This window comes from Toxotes jaculatrix, chromosome 14 (genome assembly GCF_017976425.1).
Source record: "Toxotes jaculatrix isolate fToxJac2 chromosome 14, fToxJac2.pri, whole genome shotgun sequence".
In the NCBI taxonomy this organism is placed as follows: Eukaryota; Metazoa; Chordata; class Actinopteri; family Toxotidae; genus Toxotes; species Toxotes jaculatrix.
Genome location: NC_054407.1, coordinates 12786938 through 12811390, shown reverse-complemented (window position 1 = coordinate 12811390; position 24453 = coordinate 12786938). Strand labels below are relative to the sequence as shown.

At 42.3% G+C, this 24453-nt stretch overlaps 1 protein-coding gene across 2 annotated transcripts in view; it reads left to right on the top strand.

Annotated features, from left to right (window-relative positions):
- The window catches only part of LOC121192703 (ephrin type-B receptor 1-B), a 149110-nt gene that overhangs the window by 68540 nt on the left and 56117 nt on the right, over positions 1–24453 (top strand). For both annotated transcript variants that reach the window (XM_041054513.1, XM_041054512.1), the window contains exon 4: positions 18218–18373. In XM_041054513.1, the coding sequence (XP_040910447.1) occupies positions 18218–18373 (156 nt within the window). The remainder of the gene's footprint in view (positions 1–18217; positions 18374–24453) is intronic.

Genomic DNA, 24453 nt, shown 5'->3' with positions numbered 1-24453 from the left:
GGTTACGTTGTGGAACTTGTGGACTGACAAATTAATTAGAATTGAATTGCCATTATGGTACGGCCAATATACCTTTGTTCATTCTACATGCAGTGAGAACTAGTTGACAAGGCAACCAGGAAGAATGTGGTGGTGTTTCAGACTGAGATGCTAATTAATGGGTCAGTTCACCTAATTTATTTAAAAAAATCTGGTCATGCAGAAATGCATGTTTTATTTGACTAGTTTTTAATTAAAATTTTTGCCACCCCCAGTCTCTCATAAGAAAAAGGGAGATGGAAACGTTAGAAAGAGATGGTGCTGTGGATGCCATTTTTAATGATGTAAGCACCACAAACAAAATTTAATTTGCCTCCATTGCATTGGGGTGGGATAAATTGGTCATTTATCTCAAAACCTGGGAATGTAAAATCAAAGCGTTCTGCGTAGCTGTAAGAAAAGAAAATGTGTTACGTGCAATTTTAGTGTTAACAGGACAAAATTCAGTTGACCAAGAGTTTGAATGTGCTGTCTCATAGGCTGTTTCCAAGGGTCTCTAAGTTAAAAGCCTGTTTTTTAATGGTAACTGTGGAAGCACAGATTACACTTTGGGTAGATGGGCTGATTAAAACTGCTCAGTATACAGTCAGCATGGTGTGATTAGTTTTTGCAATAAGCAAATCCTGTAAGCCAAAAATGGTGTTTCTTCCATGCTTTGTGTTGATTTTGTCAATCCGCATGGGTACTTAAAATCAATGCAAAGCTTAAAATCTCTGGGCTTTGGGTCAGAGCTTGCAAGATGTTAGTTCTCTTTTGTGGGAGGCCTGCACACAAATGCACAAATCCACACACACACGCACACAAACAAACAAACATGAACACATGTACACACAGTTTCCATCACTTCGAGCTGAACTTTGTGTGTCCAATTTCATAACCTAATCATATTTGCCATAATTCCTGCACACTTGAAGCAGACAACATTGCAGTAGTTCCACTTTAAGTGTTCCTTACATATCCCTGATTACACATACGTGAAGAATTATGTCTGTGTAATCTATATTATGACACCATGCATTACCCTAAACCTACTGGGCTCCCTGTAACTGGGCAGGCCATATCAAACACAACCTCAGAACCTTCACAATATGCAATTATTCGGCAATTAGACAACTCCCATAATCTGTGTTGCACTATGTCATTGTGCTTGTGTAATTGCATGTTTTCGTTGACAGTAAACACAGCCTGTACTTTTCAGGGTCAGGGCATGTGGTTGTGCAGAAACCAGAGGAAACGTCTCTTTTCAGACTGACAGACAGGAAGAGCCAATGAAGCTCAATGTGGTAGACACATCTATGCGACAAATTATTGATCTCGGCTTTGTTGTCTCTCCTCATATCAGGGAACCCCTGCTATGGCTGTCTTCTGAAAACGCCCACTGGAGAAGACATTGTGTGAACATTGAATCTTGAAAGCAAGACAGGGGAGAGGAGGAGTGTGTGTCCATCTATATGTGTGTGTGTTGAGGGGGCAGTGATAAAAAAAAAAAAGGAGAAAGAGAAAATAGAGAAAGAGAGTGACTTGGTAATCCTCTCTTTGAGCACTTTGGGCTTTGTGCTCCATTTGTTTACTGAGTTCCCACACTGGCTGGGGGGCTGCAGCTTTTCTTCCAGACCGGAATTAGCATAGCCAGACTTGTAGTCAGATCTGTGTGGCACTTCATATGCATATGTGTGTCCCTCTTTATTTTCTGTGTGTGTGTGTGTAGTTGAAATGAGGCGAGAGCTTAGGATATCCTCATTGGCTGAGTCAAACCGACTTTAATGAAATCTTCAGAGTGTGTGTGTGGTTTTATAGAGTCTAATCAAGCCCGCTAACCTCTCAGGCAGCCTTTCTTTTGGCTGCATCTTGCAATGAAAACTCATCACACAGCCGTCATGCTTTTACTGTGTGCTGAGCAGGAACAGCGTCTGTGTCAACAGGTTGAATGCTGGCTAAGCGTTACAGTGGACGGTGCAGAATCTCATGTTAGAAGGTTGGATTGACTGCATCTACTGTGCACCATAGTTTACAGAACTTCAGTAAAACATACTATGACAGTGCTAACCCCAAAAAATGTACAATGAGCCAGATAGATACAGTAAATGTAAAAAAAAAATGATAGTTATTCTGTACATCTACTTAATTTCAAACGGCATTATGAGAAATCTTGACATTTCAGTCCTCACTAATGAAATCAGCACTAAAGGGTCTGACTTTCCAGACTCTGTTCAGTTTATGTTGGCTTAGATGAACCCTTTTAAAAACAGGATGTTGTGTTCTGTCTAGCTGATTGACAGATATCGCCCAAGACATATTTTGCAGGTTAATTATAACATTTTAATAATCCTGAACCAATTCAAGGGGCAACAACTTGGACGGCGCCCTTCAAGAGAAAGTTTATAGTCACCCACAAAATCTAACTACAAGGTTCATCTGTAATCCGTGAATAATATGGAAAGAAAAATATTTTAGTACTGGCCTTATTATTAGAAAGAAAAATTTGATTTAATTTGATGCACCGAGAGACACAGTCATAACTTACCCTCTAACACTGTTTTATGATGTCTATGCACAGTGCTTACAAATACAAAAAGTCCTCTCTGAATAAGCAGAGATGTTATCTTAGTGCTGGGCCAGTGTTACTGTAGAGCTAGGCCAGACTGCAGAGTGGTATGCTTCTCAAAAAGAATGATATCTGATTAGTCCAAGTCCGAATAGAGGCAGAAGCTGACAAACAAATGGATTTGCTGTGCCTAGAATGTTCTCTGGGGGAGCTGGATGGGCTGAGATACAGAGACGCTGCCTTTGTGTCGGAGCCAGCGTGAAGCATAATAAGACCCTTTGGGGAATGAACCAAACACAGAGTGATAGCGACACAAAGGCACACATGCTCATACACTCAGTCAATTTCACAATCTCCCTGCCCCTCTCTCTCTCTCTCTCCTGCTCCCTTTTCACCTTACCTAGCTTTCTCTCTTACTTCCATATAAACTGACTTTTATGTCACTGGCTACCATGGTCGGCCTATCATTATGTGTTTTGGCTTTGCAGGTCTTTTGAGTTTCTTGACTCTTGCCAAGTTTATTGTGTCAGCCAAGTGTTATGTCACACCCCCACAAACAGGGCTCACAGCCTTTTTATAAGGATATTATTGCGTGTGCATGTGTACGAGCATGCATGCGTGTGCGTACGTGCATACAGGCATGTCTGTGTGTGCTTCACACCCATCGTGGCATGAATGGGCCAGCAAATCCTATTCCCTCCCTCTCTTGTTTTCCCTCTCTATCTCATCTTTTCTACCTCTTTAATTCCCTCTCTACCTCTGTCCTCCTTCTCTCGTGTTCTGCTAGGAGAGCAGTCGTAGGGGGCGTGCAACAATAGAGGTATTAACCAAATGTATATTGAGCTTGCCTGACTCGCGCAGTCAATGTGATGCTTTTACCTCCCTAATACCATGTGAATAGGGCTGCTGCTCCCCGAGAAATGCCTCTGTGAGCACTCGGAGTGAGGGGCCCTTTTACTGGCTCTCGTGACCTGGGTCCACGTTTCCTGTGCCGGCCCCGTCTCAGTGCACACAGTTCTTCATTTTCATAAGCGCTTAATCTGGATTGGAAGCCTCTCCTTTGTGGAAACGATTTGAGATGGGGACCTAGGCCAGACAAAAGGACTCGTCTTTGGCTGAGGCTGGGGCCTCCGCAGCTCGGTTCCTCCCTTCCCATTCTTCCATACAGAATCCCCTAGCAGGAGCGGCTAATTGTTGTGTGGAGAGGAAGAGTGATGGGGTGTTGAGTGGATGTGCAGCTTAACACTGCCCTCAGTGGAATACGAATGTGACGAAGAGGAAGACGAATGTAGACTAGAGAGACAGAGAGGAGCTACCTTGTAAAAAAATGATTTATCCACCTCTCACATTTTATCCGCCATTTGATTCAGGTCAGAGCAGATCCTGTGATGCCGGCTGATAGTAAAGTTTGGTTTGATTCCTCCAGGTTACAGCGCATAAGACTTTGGAGCTGGAATGTGTAGCAAACTCAGAGTGAAGCTTTGAAGTGTGATGCTGTTGCCCTGGGCTACTTAGCTCCAGGGTCAAATGAGATTACACCCTTGATCTGTGTTAGTGCCTTCTGATCTGAAGGATTGCAACATAGAATTGTGTGTGCGCGTTGGCAGGCATATGTACATGTTGTGTGTGTGTCTGTGTACAGTATGTCTGAATGTTTGTGTTATGGAGTCTACATGTGTAAACTGATTTTCAGATCTATGGCATGTCTAATTCTAATTCAAAAGTACTGTAAGCCTCTACATTTTTTGTGTGTATGAAACACCCATGTGTTGGTGTGCGGACAGAGTTCTCCTCCTAGAAATGGGTTGTTAACTAATTAGTGGTGTTGTTGGCCTGATCTTAGTGCTTTGTTGTAAGTCTCTCAGGCTGCAAAGCCCATTCTTTCTCTCGCTCTCTCTCTTTTTCTCTGACTATCTCTCTCTTTCTCCGTTTCTCTCTCCCTGCTCACTGCCCCGGAACACCTTAATCCAGTGTGAAAGCAATTGGCTCTCTCAGATCTAATCAATAGAGGGCCAGGGCAGCGAGCCAGGGGGAACATCTCTGGCCCCTGCTCAGCTACAATCAATTTAGAACCATCGATTCAGTGATTGAAATACAAAGAGCAGACTCGCTGGACCGTACAGGTGCTTTAGTGTTTGGGTGTGCCAACATGTTATATATCTCCCCGTGTGAGCGTTTCTCTGTATTTATGTGTGTTTGTTTGTGGATGTTTGTGTGTGTGTGTGTGTGTGTGTGTGTGTGTGTGTGTGTGTGTGAGTACTGTATGTGTATAGGTGAGAGTGTGAGTTTGTGTGCAAATTTCTTAGTGTGTATATGGATAGTATGATTTATTTTCAAGCCATCTGTAGTAAAGTGGGAATGGCATTTAATCTAGCACCTTTGAGACGGAGCCAAGAAAAAAAAAATCACTCCTAATCCAATATGTCCTGCCCCGGGAAGGTGTGTTTTCCAAGGTGTGTGTGTGTGTGTGTGTGTGTATGTGTTGGCCTATACATTTGTGTGCACCCAAGGGTTTCCTACAGTACTCACCACATGTCAGAGTAGGTGTGTACGTACACCTCCTGTGTTGATGCATAGACGACATGGTGCGTATTTTTGGATGCATATGCATACAGAGATTATAAGGGCCCTAGCATAACATTTGCATGCAAAATGTGTGTATACATTGTGGCTGCAAGAGTGCGTGCATGACTATTGACATCTGAGAACACACATCTCGAGAGATGTGTCTAAATTTTCTCTGCTGTGCTTTGCATGTGTATGGGTGAGTTCATGCATATATGATGTCAGAGCATATTATATTTATTTGACCCTGTTTTTTGCGGCCATGCACTGCCATGCATATACATATGGGAGTGTATTCAGTTGTGCAATTTGTTGCTGTGGAATTGAACCGGTTGTGGTGCATATATGTCATTGTGTGTGTAATAGTTTTGGATGCCAGTTGTGCTGAATGCTAACATGCACAACCATAAATGAGCCCAGGTCATCGCTTACAGTAGCACTGCATCAGTAAATGAAGTATTCACCATTCATAGAAGCAGTTGTCTTTATAGCAACTGTACCACAGTGTGTATGTGATGTGCTGTTCTGCTTGTATAGCTATGATAGTTCCAAGGAGATCAATGCCACCTTTGAGAGAAGAAACATTCTTAGTTCAAGCCGGGGCTTGTTTTGTAAACCTTATTGTGTGTTGATATGGCAGTAATAGAAGAATTCTCAAGAGAAAATGTGACTGTGGCGATAAACGATAAAGCGATCAACTTAAAGATATTCAAAATCTAACCCAATATAACCTAATTGAAATATTGTCATATTTGTACACTTTTGTCCACAAAGGGATTTTTACAGTGTGTATGTGCTGCTGGAATTGATTTGATTAGTGGTGTAACACATCAGAAATCAAATACCTCTTTCATCTTTCTCCCCCATGTACTTACAGTACAGGTTCACACTCTCTCTCCCCTTTAAACACACACACACAAACACCACCTTACCTTGTTAGACCTTACCCTCATGTTAATGGCTTTCTGCCATTAATACAGTTAATCCAGTTTCCCAGGTGGTTGTGTTGTGTTTTTCTCCCTAATTCTCTGCTGGACAAGGTGTTGATGTCTTTCACAAAGTCTGCAATGTCACAAGGCCTAATGAGAATGTGCCACACACAAGAATAAGTCAGCCACTCACACACATGCACAATTAAACGCTAAGACCGTGTGTATCTTTGTTCCTGGTTTACTGAGCACTTTTATTGACACTATCCAAGCCCCCAGAACAGCAAAGCAAAGCTCTTTTGGTGATAAAGCTGATAACTGTCTGGGAATTTAAATTCACCTTTATCTCCCACCTTTAGCCCCAAAATACATTTTGGGGCTAAAATCAGTGTAGAGCATCTAGACATAACAATTTAAACCAAAATAATGGATTTACTGTAAGTACAAATGAATGTTCAAAATATGTAAATAGATATTTCCAGCCAAAATACCAAGAAACCTGACACATCAAAACACAAGGGAATCAAAAAAAGAATAAATTCTTACAGGCTTTGTGTTTCATTTGACAATATGTAGACACTCTTTCAAGTTCTTCTCAAGATTTCAAAGAATTCCAGAGATAATTGGGGACTGTTTTAAAATATTTTATTCATGTATGCCTTTGACGCTAAATTCCTTTCCTAGCCCACACTTTGGAAAATTTTTGTGATATTTATAGAAATTATAGGACTTAAATTACCACATACTGTCAGAGTAACCCGATGTTAAACAGCTCACTGTGACACTGCTTTGATTCTTAGAAATCTCCACCTTCAACAGCCAACTTCTAGCTGCTCTGGCGGCTTTTTTCCCCCTGTAAAGTCCAATATCTTGGTCGTCCATCAACACTAGTCCATCACTGTCCATCACCCGAATGAATGACTTCCGGTGTCCATCAATCTGACAATGCGTGAAGATGTGCATGCAGCGTAGGGAGGGTCCCACATGGATGCACCCCCTTGCGGCACACACACACACACAAACACACACACATGCAATCACACAAAATGAACACATATGTTTGCCAGTTTCATAGCTCAGGTTGTATTGACCAAGGCTGGTTGATAAAGGTCAGTGCTGTCCAGATTTGGACAGGTGGGAAAGGGGCTACAGTTCCCACACACCTTCTCTGTGTGTACGTGTGTGTTTGTTTGTCTGGAACGGGGTGCAGTTTTCTGATAAGGTTGTATAGAGGTCAGGCAGATGTAAATATGACATGAATATAGATGTGCTGTCGGCCCGGTTACCTTCAGAGAATTTCACGGCTGCAGGTGCATTGTGTGCCAACGAATGGGGGTCAGCCTCTGTTCACTCACACAATGCAACAGAATACTCAATGAACACATCTGCTTGTCTTTGTAAAGTATAAGCCAAATATATTTTCATGCATGTCATTCATCTATTGAGTTTTTTCTGGTCATGCTTGGGCCCGATGATGTCAACAGAATCATAGTGTTTCTAACTGTAAACTGTCACTGTTGGGCAGGACATATGCATAGTCATTCTAAACAGCATTTATTATCAAGCATTTTATTTTAATTCCCTGTTGTCTGTTGTCAGCCTTAGAAATGATAGCTTGGCCGTCACTAAGTATGCAATGAGAAATCGCTGCTTTGCACAACACACATATTGTGGGACTCTGCCACCAACAATTTGAGTGACAAGATGCACTCCTGAGTGCTTTCTCACTTTGTTTTGCTCTCACTTCCCCACTTCTCTGTCTGTCCCTTTCTCACACTCTATTTCCCTGATCCCAGTCACTTTTCCTCTCCCACGCTTCACACATAATTTGTGCTTTCTCTTTTGATGCGGTGCATTTTATCATTACTTCCCATTAGGCATAATAGCAGCAGGGGCAATGAACAGTGGATATGCCGCTACAGCTGGCAGGAGCATCTCGCTGGTGAATGCATAATTGTATTGATATAGCTGCTTTTGTGATGGCTGACGTCTTCACCATCCGAGGATGCAGTGCTGCCCCTGATGACCTCACCATCACCGCCTTGCTCACGCTACCCTTCCGCTATTCTGTTCTTACCCAACCTCACCCATTCACCTCTTGTCCTGTCACCACGCATGCATTCTACACCCTGAGGGTAGCCTCTAAGCTCACTATTGGATTTCAAATAGCCAGACTTATGTTTTTCCTCTCCTTTCCTTTCCTGTCACCCACCTTCAAATCCACTTTACCGCTAACCTCTGGCCTCCTACAGTGTCTGATAGCCTCTTTGCCATGTGTGAAAATGTCAGCATCAGCATGACAGGGCGCAGACGCTTACTACTACGTTATAGGTCGGAGACATGTCACCACACTTCTATGTGGTGATGGAGTTGGGGATGGAAGGGCCTCCCATGGTTACACACTTTGAGATCATTGGTGGGAAGAGTAGGCAGTGTTCAACTGTGTGATTCTAGCATGGGCACTCGTCTTTGCCAGAATATTTTGGTGTAAACATTGTGTTATGTACGCTCAATTAGGAATCAAATTAGGGAATGGTAAACAGTGAAGGGACCTTTGTTTTCCAGTTGTTTTATCATTCTGCTCCTCTGCTACATTCAGATGTGCATAATTACTCATCCTCCTTCACAGGCCTCTACACTTATTAGCAGGGCCTCAACCCTGAGCCAAGGGGCTGGGTATTTTAGGATACATGGGTATTTGAAGCTATTGTTAAGCCTTGTTAGAACAATTCTCAAAGCATTTAATGTTAAATGGACTGGTGAGGAAATGATGTGTTTTTGAGATCAGGGCTTTCAACTAGATCAGGATGGAGGTGAGGCAGCAACCACTGTATTAGCTTCAGATTTTCCTTTTGCATCTTTTCTTGGGATAAAAACTTAAATCTGCACATAAAAATTCATAAATTGTCTGGTTTACATTCCCCTTACATTACTTTCATTCTTTAAACAGCTTTACAGGTTCTTTGTGTTTGCATTACCATTAATTGTGATAAAGCAAATTGCCATAACAGTTTATGGTATCTATGTATGAAAAAAAAAAAGCAGCAGTGTGTCTATGCAGGAAAATATATTCAAAGAGATGTTAGTTCCTCCTGAAAGTCCTATCACAGAAGCAGTCTCTCTGCAGCATAAGCACACAGCCTCCATACCAACTCTGTTGACTCATTGTCTGTCTGTTTGGGTGATATTTTGGTGGCAGATTTGTTGCTACCAGCAGGTAGGTTGTTTCCTTGAACACAGCTGCTGTGCAGCAATCACTTCTGTGACTGTTTAAAGTTCACTGCTTTTGGATTGCAAACTAGTGCAACAAGGACAAATATGAATTTTAAGGAAATGTAATGTATAAACCTGCAAAATGATGTATAAACGTTCAAGATGAATGAATAAATAAAATCTTTTTTTCTCTTAAGTAGTTCACAGGAATGAATCAAGCAACGAAAAAAACAGTCCAAGGGACAGATCTCGCTGGCTCATGGAGCCGATCTGTCATAATCCTTGTTACTCCAATACAACACCTGAAAGTGGCTCTCATTACATTGTTACATGAAAAATGCAGTTTATATTCAGTCAGTATTACAGGTATATTGCTTTAAAGTCAAACATCTAAAATTAGATTTAGACATAGACATATAGTTGGTTAAGTAGCAGCTACTCATCAGCTACTTAATTATGTTCACTGACGCGTTGTTTATATTAGCAATAGTACAACTTTTTGATCAAACAATCAACAATATTTGCACAGTTTATCCTTTTCCTTCTTTTCTGTAACTGTACTGTATCACTAGGGTACATCTATAGTTGTAACCTCCTACCATGAAGCTACCAGCTGGATCTTTGATCACATCCACTTTCATTTTCAATCACACACTTTGTGAAGAATTAACAAAAACAAACCAACAAACAAACAAACAAAAAAAACCTAATTTGGCACCTGAGCCTGTTTTAATCCATTAGGCAAAGCTGCGCCGATAAAGGGCCCCTGCGTTGCCAAATGTTAGTCATTTGGCAACGCAGGGGCTGATAAAAGTCCAACTCTTGCTGAATTTGATTTGATGACTGTTCTGTATTTTGTTACTGTGTAATTATATACAGACAGCAAAGGTACACTGCTGGTTGAGCTCAGCTTTTTCCCTTTGTTCCTAATTTCTTCCCATAATATTGATTTATCATTTACAATCTACAGTATCGCATTTGATAAGATCTCCTCATGTCAGAACTATGAGTAGGAAGAAAAAAAAGGTTTGAAGGCTGTAAATGTAATAGACATTGTTTAGCAGAGCAACAGCAAAGGAACAAAAAGAGCAAGAGTGGGCATCTTTGGCTAACTGCTATAGATTAATTGATCTAGCCATGAAGTTAATGAGCTAGATCCTTTTTAAAAGAGACAAGTGCTGAGACAGAGGAAGCTAATGGTCTCTCACAACTTGGAAGGATAAGAAAGAAAGCTATTTATCTTGGAACATATACTTTATACGCCATATGACAGATTTGCAAGGTAATTGACAGAGCCTGTAACTGCTGATTTTTACTACCCCATTCTGATCATCCTTCTTTCCACGTCATGACCCACAGACAATTCAACACAAGACACAGCAACAGATTTTTGGCTGTAAAATCTAGATAGCTGGATAGACATTTTTCGTGAGAGTGCTGAAAAATAGGATTTAATTTGACCATAAAGTTTGTCAATATCCTTGCGCTGTCACATTAATGTGTCTAAATTGGTAATGTAGGCGGCTTTTGTTCCTTGTTTGCTATCTGAGTGAAATTAGATTGATCAGATCAATACTGCAGTCACAATGCAGTCAAACACTGACAATAAAATGCTCCCTTTTCACATAACTTCCCTTTACTGATTTCACCCCTCATCAAGTGGCTCTCCATCTCTGTCTTTCTTGCCCCTCCCTGTTTTTTCTGTGTTAGCTGGCAGTGGGCAGTGAGCCTGGTACTCCCATGTTAGGCTCTGATTACAGTGTAGATTGTAGTGCAAGCACATGTTACTGCCTGCTGAGCGGCGATATGTTTCGGAGGGCAGTTTTCTCTACTACCTTGCCAGCCAGGGATGGATTGGCACAGTGGAGTTTCCTGGAATACCAATGCCTCCTCGTCTTCTCCGTCTCTTTCCCCTTCTCCTCTCTGACCACTCCTCTGTCTGAAAGACATGCCCAGTGCCTTGGCACATAGCTGCATCTTCCTAGAAATAAAATTGACCTCAACCAACATGCCAGGCTCTGTACAGAGTGGCCAACTGCCAACGCAGCATTCGGTCATGACGAGTCTGTGTGGAGATTATATAGCTGTCTTGATCTGTATGATGCTCATGTTATTCACACACAGAAACATACATACACATGCACACACGTGCGCATGCAGACCCACAACTCATGCAAGCGCTTTCATTAAGCCAGATTTCCCAGTCGGCTGGTCTGTCATTGGCCGGCTGTTCAAAGGGAAAGTGTGGGCCAAAAAAATACTGGCTGTGAGGTTACCATGGTAACAGCCTGCCCAGGGGCGTGGGCTGTCTGCTAAATTGTTCATTGGTTTGTTAAGACTCACAAACACACACACACCTTAATTTTAACAGAATGTGTCATCCTATATTCATTGTCTCACAGATACCTGCTCTGTTCATTAGCATTAGTAATCAGACTGTTGGATTTTGCATCCGTATGTGAAGCAGACTATTTTAGAGAAATCACACACAGGCGTATGTATTTTCTTTAGCTGGACACTGTCTCATCTTGTAGTTATTTTACTGCTGTACTGCCCTCTGTTGAAGCCAGTCAGACATGGTTTTCATTCTGGCATGTTCACATGCATGCAGGTTTAAACAAGCTGTTATTTACTGAAGTACCTCACTGGGTGTCAAAAATTATTCAGCTGAAGCAGTTTTTTTTTCCTTTAATGCAGGTTTGTCTATTTGTTCTTATTTTTCTCATTTTAATGTATGCTTTATAGACACTGCCTCTCTCTTCTTGTACAAAACCACACAGCAATATGGCATTGCATGGACTTACAAGGCCAGCTTAATTGGGGGATATCTCAGCTTTCTTTAGGGGATTTAAGTATTGTTCACTGGGGTTTCTGCAGCATCAGACATTGCTGTATTAGCTAGTTGAGAGGACAGGTATGTCAAGATGAGCGGTGTTTGGGCTAAGGCAGCAGAAAGTTTAGAAGAGTGTGTGTGAATTTATGTGTGTGTGGGTGGGTTTGTGTATAAGTGGGTGTAGGTGCATGTCTTAGCTTGGAAGTGAGGGTCTGACAGGGCCAGAATGGACAGATGATTAATGATCAGGGGGAGTGTTCTGTGGGAGGAACTCTCAAGCACCACCGCTCTTAACAAAAGCAGACAAGGTATGCTTCAAGCGCTGCAATCTTCCAACCATCCCTTCATTCCAGAGAAAACCTCTCCAGCGCTCTTTTATTCCTCCTTACATTCCTTCTTTCTGTGAGATTAGAAGGTGATGACAGGGGGTGGTGGAGACTTACACTGACCAGACTTCCCAAGTGATGTCACCACTGTGAACCCTGGTTGCCTTCTAGTAAAAAAAACGAAATGGCCGCGCTTGTGAGAAGTTACATACATTGGAATCTGAGATCTTGAACTGAAATATTCAGACCCTCTTGACCCGTGTTGGCAGTTTATGAGAAATATGCTAAATTGTTCTTGAATCAGTTTCTCTGAATGAATAAATCATAACCCTAAAAGGCAGTTTACCCTGACTTTTAATATCCTGCGGGCATTTTCTGATGACTCTGACAAGCCTTTGTTTCGAGCGATGCCTCTGTCTCAAATAATTGTATTGTGTTTTTCAATGACCTTGTGGAGAAATGGAACACCTGGGTTGGAAAAGCAGCTCATTACGTGGATTGTGGCTCGAAAATGAACAATGACAGAGGAGCGAGAGTGAATACCAATAGGCTGCTGCACTGATTGCCTTTTTGTTTTAAGATGTTGGCTATCTGGCCACGTTTTGCATCCCCTCTGTCAATCGAACATATTAATTTTACCATTTGATTGATATTCTCAGAATTATCACTTAAATAAATTTATACAGGCGTACACTTGGTGTGTACGCAGCCTCCAGTGGTTTGAGTGGGTGAGACCTGCCTTTCTGAGTGACTGAGCGACAAAATAGTGAAATCGGGGTCAACTGGGGTCTTGACCTGATCATAAGCCTATCTGTATGAGTGTTTGTGAGTGAGTGGGTGTATGCATGACTCCAAAGCCTTTAAAGACTGTGATCCATCCCATGTGATGGATGGGGGACAGGGTTAAGGGTGTATTGGGGGGCCAGGAGTTGTACTTAAGGGTCACTGACTAACTCGCAACTTTTGTCCTTCTGCTGGTCACCACCTTCTCTGCACAATGTCTGAAGACCTCAGACAGACACAGTTGGTATTTCAAAGCTGAAACAAGTAAAAATGTATATTTGAAGTCCTTAATTCTCTAAAACTGCATCCTGCTGGAAAGTGGATTTCATCAGGCAAATAGCTGTTTTATCAAAGAAAATGTCTTAACACGAGTCATAGCTTTGATGCGCTCAACTTTAGTGCTAACAGTCAATATTGGAGTACTGGAGAAAGATTTTAAGAGAGAAATATCTTATATTACAGAATGGAACTCTTTCCTTTAAATCGCAGATTTATCACATAAGCTCGACTACTTTTCCGCATCTACCGCTGTGCACGTATGATTGCATTTCCCACAATTTTCTACCAAGCCATTTCTGGTGATTTAAAACCTCATACATACTTCAGAGTGATGCTAAAGGAAAAGTCAGGGGAGGGCTTAGTGTACTGTGACTTTGATTGGGTTTGAGTAGGAAAGCCATTTCCAAACCCATCTTGGTCGTAATCCTTTGCATTGGCTTCCTGCAACTCCTAAATGTACATTTCCTTTTTATCTTGCACACACCTGCTGATGCTTCCATGACAAGTTAATATAATTCTTGTTCCATTATGCCCATAAATCTCATGTCTACAATTTCTGCGGATTCTTATGGGCTTTATCCATTTTGCTACCGCACATTCTAAACACATGCACCTTATGTGGCGCAGTGCCAGTGTGTGTCCATGTATGATGTATTGCCTGCAGTGTGCACTATATTATACACTCAGCAAGCACATTGCTTTGTCTAACCCCTGAACACTAAGTCCCAGCTCTGCATATGAGCCATTGTTGAAGCCTGCTCAGAGAGACTAGCTCATATTGCTAATCTTCTCATGTAGCACTTGTCCTGGCTGATCAATCCATCATTGATGAGTAGAAAGAATATCAAATGTTTTCTATAAACTAACTTGAAATGTGTAAATGTGTGATATGCAAAGAAAATCTACATGCTCATTTATGAGATAGAGATTGTTGTCACTGTAATCCAAAGAGGAAGAACACCTGCTAGGAAGATGACTGGCAGTGAAGAGATCATCATCTCATCTCTCACGGTCAGGCTTGCTGTGACATGGGGTCATCACAGTTAGACTGTGATGAGTAGCGAGCAGTGATCCACAGCTGCCATACCTCTATCAGCTCACTGCCGAGTGAACTAGGGACAGAAAGAAAGAAAGACAGGCAACCTTAACAAGGATTCAAACCTGTCAGTCAAGGCAAGAAAACAACATGGGAAGGAAAGGTGGAAGAAGAGAGAGAGAGCAATTCACTACCAGTGGGATAGACCAAAAAAAAATGATGTGAGGGTAGAGAAGAAATGAGAAGGAGAAAACAACGCCGAGAGAACCCTGCATAGACTACTTGAAAGGGAGGAATGTTTTGTTTCTGCATGCAGCCAGTTCGGTTGTGGGTTATTCTCCCCATGGGGAGACTAATTGCTTGTTGATCTAATGTTCCATCCCCTCCTGTCCCTGAAAACCAACACATTTGATGAGTGATGGGTCTATGTGCTTTTTTTTCTGCGGGACAGGAACTCCTGGCCTCCTCCAATCTAAATATTCACAAATCAGGAGAAAAGACTTTGGGCTCAGTTCCAAATTCGATGAAGCATAACGCTATTCAGCCTGCTGCTGCCTGCCCTTAGAATGAGACCTCTGAGGGTTTGCAAACATTGTTCACATCACTTTCTCATTCTCTCTCTCTCTCTCTCTCACTTTTCCCATATTTGTTTCTTCCTCCCTCTCGCTCTGTGAGGCAGATCAGCAAGCAGCTAATTAATGAGTTTAATGGTAGTATTCATGCTCATATTATGTGTCCATTAGAGAATGAGCCTGAGCACCAAGGTAGGATTTATAATCCAGACAGACGTTCACCCTGTTCTGGGTGTGAAGTGTTTGCGTGTGTGTTTGTGTGGCTGGCTGTTTGTTTCTGCCTGGCTGTCACTTATCTCCCCTCATATAATGCTGATCGCAGCATCTTCAGTTGTCCGAGGAGAGGCAGTAAATTATCTCAGGTTCTGTAGAACATATGCAAGTCAAGTGGCGGAAAATGTGGGTGCGCCATCTCATTTAATGGGGTCAGCAGTGGTTACATGTGTCGCTGTGTAAATCAGTTCAGTAAATGTTTTCTGGAGGTGAGGATAGCACTGATGCCAATATAGGAGTGTTTCTCAGGGTTATAGAGTGTGTCTGTTTATTTGAGTGTGTGTGTACATAAGAGTGTGTGCATATGCATTGTTTTGCACACATATTTGCCTTGAGGCACTCTTGCAGCACTGCTGTCTGAGACGGCTGATTCAGCACAGCCTCCCCTTCTTTCCCTTTTGCCCATTTATGAGCGTCCAGGCAAGCCACTGTCTGTCTGTAAACACACAACCCGAGGGCAGGACCCAGTGCACATATTCTGCTCACACCCCATTAAACACACACTGAACAACTTATTGTGATCCCTTTTCTTAAGAGTCAGAGTAATAGATTTGAAGCTTGCATGAGCATGTGTGCGTGAGTGAGATGGCCATGCGCATGAGAGCAGTCCCCTGCTCTCGCCCTGATGTATGAATTTTATACAGCAAAGATGATGACACATAAGTTCTTTTCCCCTCTGCTGCTGAAAATGAATTTTTGATCTGTGTTTTATCGTCTTGTAATCTCTGATATCTTTGGAAGTTATTGCTTTATAAAATGGCTCTGCAGCTGGTTTGTGCTTCCCCATATGGCCAGGGAGAATTTTTAGGAGTATCAATGCTCTTGTGTTCGAAGGGGCTTGGTCTTTTCACAAATGAAATCTGTGTATACAAGTCAAGAGAGGTTGCAAACATCCTCTCCCACACACTAAAAAAAAGAGGCTCACACTCCCCTACAGAAACATTATTATTTTTATAGTTCTGTCTTACAAACCCTGTAGAACTCTTATATATTCATCCATACAGGCATCTATAGTTTGAAGACCGCTCTGGAGTGTCCACAACATAGCAATGTGTTTTGCTCACGGGGATATCCTTGTACACTGCGGCTGTGATCTGCCTCACACCTCTTAGGGTTGTTTTATAAGCTGTTTGCGGTTGTTGTGGCCTGGTCATGTATGTGAGTTTGTATGTGATGTTCTGGCCGTGTGTGGTCAGTGTGGTGTGACTAGACATGAGGTCGGTCAGTTAGCCTCTGGCGTGTATGTCAGCCACACTTAAGGAGATGGGAGAACAGCCGCGATCGGGGGCAGCATTTTGAGTTGTGTGTGTGTGCATGATGCTTCCTCTTTCTTCTACACCTGCTTTCTCTTTTCTTAATCTCTCTGTCCTTCACTAACAGCCCGTCTGAGATGCGGGCTGAATGGTACGAATGGAAGAGTCATAAAAACAGGAACCTGCCCTTTTTTACAGCTTAGTAGCAGTAGACTGCAGCTTCCAAACCCAGCCTCTCATTGCACTTTTTAATGAAGCATAAAATTTTTTAATTAAATCTTAAAAGCCTGTTGATACAAAGGTCTAAAGGTTTTTCTCACATATCCAGTATGCTATATACTCCACTGTTTGACCCAGCTGTGAGGAGGAATGGGACCAACTCCTTGGTCATTATTGCTTTGAATAACTCTCCATTTACCAAGCTCTTCATAAATATTGGAATAGAGGGCTCTTAGTCTGATACAATAGAACCATTTTGTGGTAAGCAAATTCAATACTGATTTAACTGTTCCCTTTTGCTTTCAGTATCTGAAACACTTAACTGTTGGATCGTTATTTTGTTCTGCTGATAAAGTCTGTCTGCAGAGCTATGCAACCTTTAATCTTGGTATATGCAGTTTGTTGGCTGCACATACTTTCTTTTTGCCATAGCAGTTCTCCTTTTTAAATACTACTCAAATGCTACTGTCACAGTTTTGTCTGTGAGAACAGGACTATAACTTGTGTTTTTACACAAGCATGAGTATACACTTCATATACCTATTTATCAGCCACAGCCAAGCCTTTACAATCTTTTACTCAGGCAAACGGACGCAGCTGGAGAAACTGTAAGATGCTTGTCCCATTAAATTTATAACCCCTCCCCCTCTGTAGTGCAGCAACACCACAGTTTCCTCCCCCATCAGTGAGCCTGCTAAAATATTAGACATTAATCATAGTTATTATAGTCACTAAATCCTTCCACACTGTGCAAAAACCCCACAGCTTTGTATTCTTTTGGCATATGAGGGTAAATGGATTAGGTTATTGCCTGGTTTTAGGCGCAGTGATATCAGCTACAATAATCTTTGTCCTCCACCACGGCCTTTAGAATTATGGCTCTGACACATCACGGCAACGTCCACGAAAGGCCGGCAACGACAGAATTATGTGTTGCCTTATGTCACGTCACGTTGCCTCATGTCTTCTGTGAAAATTTGTACCTGAACACAGTGAAAAATGCTACAGCTGGTTGCCAGCTCACCACTGACAGCCAGAACATACACGCACGTATGATGTGTGCCTCTGGGAGAGGCGACATAGCCAGCAGACTATATTCCTAATCTAAAAAAATATAATAAAAAAGAAAGCAAAACAAACTAACTAGTCATTTTCATGCCATTGCCAGTGTGATTAAGCAGTCATGCTATATGATCAGAATACAAAGTGAGAATGTGAACAAAAACTCTTTTCTGTCGCTGCAAACATCTCACATCATTCTATCGGATATAGATTGAGATCTCTGCCTCATGTATGGCACTTGGCTCATGACTTTCTTTCTTTTTTTAAAACTTGTTTTTCTGTTCTCACAGCATGCCCACCGGGTACGTTCAAGTCAACCCAGGGTCCTGGTCTGTGTCTGCAGTGTCCTCCTAACAGCCGCTCCACAGCTGAGGCTGCCACCATCTGTGTGTGCCGCAACGGCTACTACCGCGGGGACGCTGATCAGCCGGATGAACCCTGCACAAGTGAGTATTCTGTATATGACATTACATACACATGTTAACACTGTCACACACTTACATTAGTGTAGGACAAGCACCTGTAATGGCCAGGTCTAGCCAGATCTATGTAATAGGCATATCCATGTATGTATTATCCATTTTAGTGTAAATGTGTATGTCACATCAATATTAAATAGACTGGCCATGCATATGCACTACATTTTCATCACAATAGTGTAGAGATCCTTTTTTTCTGCTTCTGTGTCTTTGTCTTGGTGTCATCAAACCAGAACATGCAGTGGCATTTCAATGAGCATGTATCTAAAGCCCAAGTTGTCTTCTCAGTCTCGTTATAATTATTACATTGCAGGGTTTCCATCACTGACGTCTCCATCACTGTGCCAGTGTGCTTCCTTTCTGTTTCCCCTCAGTTATCACCCTCTCTCTGTCTCTCTTTCTTGCTGTTGTTCTTTCCTTCTGTCTGCTATTATCCCCCGAAGTCCTAATTACTCAGGCAGATGCTGCGAAGCTTCGACACTGTCCTGCCGTTATCCGCTGGAGATCCAATAAGGCCTCTCACAGCATCATAGTTATCTTAATATGATGTAAAAGCAATATGCTAAGCCTTCTTGCCGTCCCTGCTGACACCCAGTTACACAGAAGGAGAGCGCTGTTAGAACCCAAAAAGTTTGTTTACCTCTCTTCCTTCGCTACCACTGGGGAGTGTCTTAATGGTTCGTTCTCCTCACAACGGCAGACCTGGAAGCATTATTGGTGTGGTTATGTATTCATTTAGCCCTGATTTATTCACATAGACCTGGCTAATTGGCCTCAGGAATGAGCTCAGGACCACACTCCTTTCCTAATCGGTTCGCAGCTGCATAGTGTAGCCTTCACGACTAAAACGTGTGTTGAATGCACCTCTTCTGCCACGTATCCTTTTTATAACTCCGAATAAGTGCCTTAAAGCTGCAGAGGAGCCTCAGTGCAGCATCGCTGTCTGTCTGACCGTTTGAACGCTTCCCAAGTGTAGCCATCCACACCTTTAGGCTTTGGATGTTCTCAACGGATGACACCCCACTTTCACCTTGAGTTTTCTCCGCCCTCCCATGGTATACTACATGGCTCTCTGGTGAATTGGTGAACGCTCCATTAGGTATAGCATCTGCCTCTACCTTGAGGCCTAAAATTTTCCCCAAGCAATCTTCACAACAGCTCCCCAGTGGAGCTTCTTGAACTGATCCCTGTGGTCTGTGTTCAGTTTCTAAATGCAGCCTTACATTTTTTTCTGTTTTCAATCATGCTACTTCCTCTTTAGTGTTGTCTTTTCTATTCCATTCTTTTTTCCTCATCTGCATCACACTCTATTTTCCTGTCATGCCTTTTATAACTTCAATCCTCTGCATATCTTAACATTTAGGTTAGGCTGTTTTTGTTTTTTTAATGATAACCTATCCTAGGTGTTTTGTTACATAACTGTTAGTAAGTTTAAAAAAAAAAGAAAGAAAGAAAAAAATACCCACTATTACAGTCACAATTCCACAGCGCACTACAAAATAAAATATTCATTACAAGAGACTATATCCCAATTCTTTGAAAAATGCTTTTCATTTCCCATACATACACTCAAAATGTCCTACTGAGAATTTTGTTTTCAAATGCCCCTTTTAACATCTTAAAACAGCTTCAGTTACTCCTCAGTTTAAGATAATGCGTTTGCAACAGGACATTCACAGTCTTCTCTTAAGGTTGAACCATACAGTAGCAACAGTGGTTGATGCTTGGGGTGCCCTAGATCTCAGCGGGGGTGGGGGGGGGGGGTGGTAGTGAGATCATCCTAGTAAGAATCTCTTTAATGCTGCAGGTCCTGATAAGAGCACTGCTTGAGTAGTTTAAATCAGGCCAATCTGTAGCAGCAGAAGCTGTAGCTGTAGCTCTTCACGGCAGCGTCAGAGGCGTGGGTCCCTGTGTGCTCCAGATCAGTCTGATTAGCTTGCTGATGGATTGTCCAGCACCTGGCTCTGTCAGCGGGGGGCTTCATGCTACAACCGCCTGCACCCCCCAACCCCCCCCCCCCCCCCCCCCCCCCCCTTCTCTTTTCGCTTAGGGATATGCCAAGCATGCACTTCAAGCTACCCCTCCACCTCCCGTCCCTCCTTTATCCCAAGCTTCTGTCTTGTGCTGACTCCAGCTCCAGGGAAGAACACCGAGTGTTCTGTCTCGCAGCATGAAGCCCACTCCTCTCAGCTTGGCTACCCAGCATAGTGGGCTTTGGGACAGGGGCTTGCATTGCACTGCATCCCCTCTTGGTGCCTTCTCCAGGCTCCAGGCCCCAGTCTGACGTACCTCAACCTCCCCATGGGTGCGCATGTGTGAAAAAGAACTAATGTGTACGTGTGAGAACAGTGTGGTGGGGGGAGGTCAGCCAGCTCCAGCATGCAGGGCCAGGGGGTTTCTCTCAATGTTTGAGTCAGAGGAGGAGAATGGCAAGCTGAGTGGAAACTGAGGGGAGTCAGGCGGTGAAACCAGTGCTGATTGCTCTGTAGGGGAGATGGGATGCAGTGATGGAGCTTCATGGGGGCAACAGTGGAGGAGAGAAGGGAGTGATAGCAAAGAAGGACTAATGGCAAAGATATGGATATATATGCGACAAACTAAGATTTGAATCTGTACATTTGAAGGTTTAGTCTTAGATGGAATGAGGGATTGCAGACACAGGCACAATACAGCGTTGTAAATGATTTAAAAATATGCTGCATGTGCATGTTTACATCTTGAAAACCACCACTACCAGCCTCTAACCAATTCATGAGGAAAATCTTTGGAATGTAACTAAATCAACATAAATATAGGGAATGAAAAGGAAAATAGGATGGTTCTAACGGGCCCCTACATTCCTGATTCGTACCACACTGGCTCTGAATCTTGTGGCTCACTCTCAATACTCATATCTGTGGCCTGTCCCCTGAAAGCCTCATTGAGCCTTGTCAAACACTGTCTGTGCCTCATATCACAAACAAAACCCATCAAAATTCCTGACTGAAAGGACAGGGTTATCTATTTTTCCATTCTCCTCATCATCCCATTTGTTTTTCTTTGCTAGCTTATTCATTGCCTCTCCTTTATCCTTGTTCTGTTTTCAAAGAAGAAGAAGAGTGAGCCGTCAAAGTGCATAAATATTCTGTTCTTTTTGTTTTGTCCCCCCCACTTTAACTCAGTTGTCAGTTCAGGAGACAGTTGAGGGCAATAAGTCCTCCAACCATATAGGTTCATTTAGTTTTTAGGTTAGAGGACCTTTGTTGTCATGGTTATGATAATAAACACACAGTCAAGGCTGTGGAACAGTTATGGTCAAAAGAATCAATGATGACTATTGATTTCAAGCTGGATGTGGTCTCCCATGTCATCATCCTGTGTTGACCCATCCATCCACCAAGACCTCAGCCCTGTGTGGATTTTGTCGCTCTTTATATGTCACCTGACTTCCTCTCTTGCACCTGTAATAATTAATACCACTGCAAGAGGTTGTCTAACAATAAGACGTAACTACGGGTTATAATAAGCTCCTTGCTCAGATGACCCAAAGGGTCATTTTTCAGGGGAGGACAGTCTCGTTGAGGAAGCTTCTCAGAGCTCAGCAGTCAGCTGGCCATTTTCCTCTCTCAGTAATGCAGGAGTAAATGGAGCTAAATTAAGGTAATTATCTGGCCTACTCTAAACCCTGTACTGGCTTAGAGGACAATGCTCCAGACTAGTGTATACATACATGCACATATGTTACAAAATGACACCAGTCTGTGTCATTTAAAGCTTCATAGATGCTGAGTCACTTTCAGTTATCATAGATGTTGTAGAAAGTTATGTCAGTGATAATTCTTTAGCCAAGAAAAGCTTCCACATATTCATTTTGTATCTTCTCAAACAAGTCAGTGTGGATGCATCCACATCTCCCAAGCCACAGTGCACACACAGATACGCACAGTCTATCAATGACTCCCTCTGTCTCCTAGCCAGACAGCATTAGCCCTTATAACATGTTTTATTTCATGTCTCACCAACCCACACAACCCCTCTTTCTTTCTATCAGTTCCTCTGGCTGTGATCAGTATCTCCACATAGGGACCTTCTGTTGGTCCCTCAAGGTCTGTTTCACATCATAACAACAAACGGTTTGAAAGAAGAGAAGCGCCGGCCTCAGACCATCCAAAGGGTGCATGAGTAAACAATGTGCAGAAGTGTTTATTTTTGGCACTGGGGCCCTCTTTATATTTGCATCCAAGGGAGAAAACTGGGCTGTAGTCTTTTACAGCCCAGGTGGCACCTTAAAACCCTCTCAATACCAGGGCAGCTATGGATACCAGTCTATCCACCTGCAGCAGTAGCAAGTAGTCAGAGAGTCCCTTTGAGTACCTCATCTTACATTAATGTGCATTGTACAGTTTATTGTAGCTCTGGAGATAATGCACTTCATGATATTGCAGTATTTTAGTATGTATTTAGCTGAGTGCCATTTTTACTTGTCAGGATGAGTTGAAGATATAATTGCACATATAGTTGGTTGCAGTTTCTGGTAGCAGGTTCTACCTCTCCTTTTATTTCTCAGCCACACTCAGCACACAAAGACATCTTTACCCATACATACACGTAACCATTTAGCTCATCTTGGTACTTCTCTGGAGGAAAAACTGATTCAAGCACTGCTTTACATATTGGTTTTTACCTGACCCTGAAATGGCCTTTATCCATTTGCTTGGTATTTTCATGCTTCATGCAGCTTATAAGGAGCAAAAGTACAAGGTGGAGCACAATAAATGGATGTTATATACACCTGAAGAGCACAAGGCTAGATGTTAGGCTTTTTCTTTTTTTCTCTCTCTCTTTTTTTGGAAATTGGGTGTGTCAAAACTTACCCAACTCCATCACATCAAGACTGCTCAGTGAACATTCATAATTTGGTTCCACATAATTCATAAATAATATCATACTTACACATATAAAATGAATAATTTATGCTGGCAAATCATCAGGTTCAAAGTTTTATGGTGTACTGTATTTTTAATACAATATGATGTGATGTGGCAGAATTGTCACTGTCATATATTGGTGGAATTTTTTTTAAGGGTGACGCAGCTGAATATGTTTCATATTAAGTTGTCCATCCATCCATCCATCCATCAGCTAAACCATTTATCCTTTGGGGGTCACGTGGGGCCTGGAGCCAAACCCAGCTGACATTGTGTGAAAGGCGGGGTACACCCTGAACCAGTTCCCAGCTGACACATAGAGACCAACAATTTACCAACATTTACCCTCACATTCACACATATGGTGGATAGGTATAATATAGTATTCAATTAACATTTCATGCATGTCTTTGGACGGTAGGAGTAAACACACACAGGCACGGGGAGAACATGTAGACTGCACATAGAAAGGCCCAAGCCAGCTGGATGCCCTATTGAGTTGTTAGGAAAAAAATCCCAAACTGTCTAAATAGTCATGTAAATGGGATTTCCATGGGACATTGTCAGTTTATGCAACCATTTAAACAGCTTACACAGACTCTTCCTTGAATCACAGTTTTGGCAGCAGTGGCACTGTTGTTGCATGTAAACACAAGCAAGTCTAATCGAGTACAATCGGATTAATCACATGAGTAAAACAAATGTAAGGCAGCCAGTAAAATAATGTAACATTTCATTTTCACTTTAAATTGTCTGTGCTACAGTGTTAGTTATTTGCAGAATATGTTTTTAATAATTGTGGTTCATTGTCTTAAATGTGCATTTTTACACTTGGAAAAAAAAAAATGACAAGACCTCCACTATTTCCACAAATTCCACTCACAAATGCACGTCATCTGGCTGCATGTTTGCTTTGCTGTGTGTATGTGCTTTGCCGTTCTGTCCTTCCTGGACAACAGTATTGATTTCCTGCTTTGAGAAGCTGGTCTGCACTCTCCTCTCCATTTGGTGATCTAGCCTTGTCATGCGCCACTGAGATAGCTCTGCCATAGCTCTTTAAAGGGCGAAAAATAATATGACTGGCTGGGAAGATATGATTCATCAGAGCACCAGTCACATTTATATTCTCCTTCAATTCAG